The sequence below is a fragment of the Austrofundulus limnaeus genome, unplaced genomic scaffold, assembly GCF_001266775.1.
Source record: "Austrofundulus limnaeus strain Quisiro unplaced genomic scaffold, Austrofundulus_limnaeus-1.0 Scaffold1363, whole genome shotgun sequence".
In the NCBI taxonomy this organism is placed as follows: Eukaryota; Metazoa; Chordata; class Actinopteri; order Cyprinodontiformes; family Rivulidae; genus Austrofundulus; species Austrofundulus limnaeus.
The window spans coordinates 22,333-24,500 of record NW_013953765.1 but is presented as its reverse complement, the minus strand read 5'-3'; the positions used below and the strand labels follow the sequence as shown (position 1 = coordinate 24,500).

Below are 2,168 nucleotides of genomic sequence, written 5' to 3'. Positions count from 1 at the left end.
ACTACACTACACTACACTACACTACACTACACTACAGTACACTACATTACACTACACTATACTATGCTATGATACTCTACGCTACATTACATTACACTACGCTATGCTACACTACACTTCACTACATTACACTACACTACACTACATTACACTACACTTCACTACATTACACTACACTTCACTACATTACACTACACTACACTACATTACGCTACACTACACTACACTACACTACACTATATTATGCTACACTATACTATGCTATGCTACACTACATTAATTACACTACACTACATTACACTACACTACACTACACTACACTACATTACGCTACACTACACTACACTACACTACACTACACTACAGTACACTACACTACGCTACGCTACTCTACGCTACGCTACACTACATTACGCTACTCTACGCTACTCTACTCTACGCTACACTACAGTACACTACACAACATTACACTACACTACACTACACTACACTACACTACACTAGGGAAATAGAGCAACAAAGCCTTTGAGGGTTTCAGATAATTGAGACTAAATTGTCTAACTAAATATAAACCTGTTTAAAGTTAGATAACAAACAAAGTAACTTATCTGAGATCTTACATGAAACAACATGAAAAACAATGAAGCAACAACAATCAGAAGAACAGCAGGTCACAGTAGGGTTCCTGTAGTTTGAGGACCATGAGGGCAGAACTTTGCTCCAGGTGTTGACTGGAATGCTAAAAGCAGGTACGTACCGGTGGGTTTCCATTTTGGAGGCCAGAACACATCTGTGATTGAGAATGAAGCTGGAGGCTTTGGACTGTGGACCGGAGGTCTGGATCTGCATGGCTCCACGCAGCCTGACCCTGCCAGCCCAGTCCTGCTGCTCCTCGGGGTCCCGGGCCCCTGACGCCTCCTTTTATCTGATCAGCTGGCCAAATTATTTCTACACTTCTCTGTGTGTCTATAAAAGGTCTTTCCTCATCGTTTGAACGTGGATACCAGTGAACCCATCACACACCCAGGCTCCTGCTCTCGTCGAAGCCTCCAGATCTTCCTTCTCCAGTCAAAAATGCGATGTCAGCGCGTCGGCCAGGAAGAGGACACGCAGGTGAGCCGTCCGCACCGTCAGCCAACTCTCCGTTTCCCAGTGGCATCACCGCCGGCCAAAGATCCCACACAAACACACGCTTCAGTCCTGGCTTGTTGCCGTCGCGGCGGCAGCAGGGGTATCCAGGCAACAGGCTCCTGCTCCGTGGAGAAGGCTGCTGTGGGAAAACACCACGGTCCAGAACCGGTCCAGTCAGGAGGACCTACGTTGAGAAAGCAGGGAGGGACAAAGCTGTTCCTCGGCTGCTTGTCGTCTCGCTGCCTCGGCTACATTTCTCTTTACCTTTGGCTTTAAGATGATCTGCCCCTTTCATCTGCCTCCTCCCCTCCAGCTCCCTGTAGCTGCTGTTATCTGTGCTCCACACGCCGTGCTGCCTCCGACTCACCATCCACCCACCTGACTCCCTCCTCTCCTCCTCTATTCACTCGCTCCAACACAAAGCAGAAATGAGCAGCAAGACTCAGCTATGTTTAGCTGATGGAGCCTAGGTGAGAATCACCCAGCATCTGATAAACACACTCCCTGAGTGTGTGTGTGTGTGTGTGGGGGGGGGGGTCTCACTCTGACACACTGCAGGCTCAGGTATTCATTCTGTAAACACAGTGAATGTGTGAGCTGGCTCTGAGTGATGACACACATTCATTTAATCATCTGGTAGAATAATGTCATCCATCAGAGCACTTTACCCACAGACTGAAGGATTTAATGAAGTCAGATTAAATGTAGCTGCCTGACAGTCAGCAGGCCTGTCCTCTGTTTCTGCTGCTGCTTCACATGAAACACAACTGTTCTGAAGCAGGGCCAACGGTACAGACTATTTACTGGAGAGCAGGGCTTCTTAACCTTTCTGACCTCGGGGCCCAGTTTGTTCAACATAAAGTGACCTGAGGTCCAGTCAGACATTACTAATAGATCAAAATGATAATTATTATAAAGCTTGGTTTAATTTTTATTGTATTTACATCATAACTAAACTCAAAAATCCATAACAATTATTTGAACAAATACAAAGGTCAGTCAACAGACCACTCAGGCTTATCAACACAAATATATAT

The 2,168-nt window shown here is 46.1% G+C and overlaps 1 protein-coding gene across 1 annotated transcript; it reads right to left on the bottom strand.

Moving 5' to 3' along the window:
• Positions 1-757: 757 nt before the first annotated feature.
• Positions 758-1,674, bottom strand: LOC106535106 (protein enabled homolog; the record flags this gene model as incomplete). Its single annotated transcript, XM_014032010.1, is given in 1 exon segment — positions 758-1,674. A coding segment is annotated over 1 exon segment (92 nt), but the record flags the coding sequence as incomplete, so codon positions are not given.
• Between the last annotated feature and the right edge of the window lie 494 nt (positions 1,675-2,168).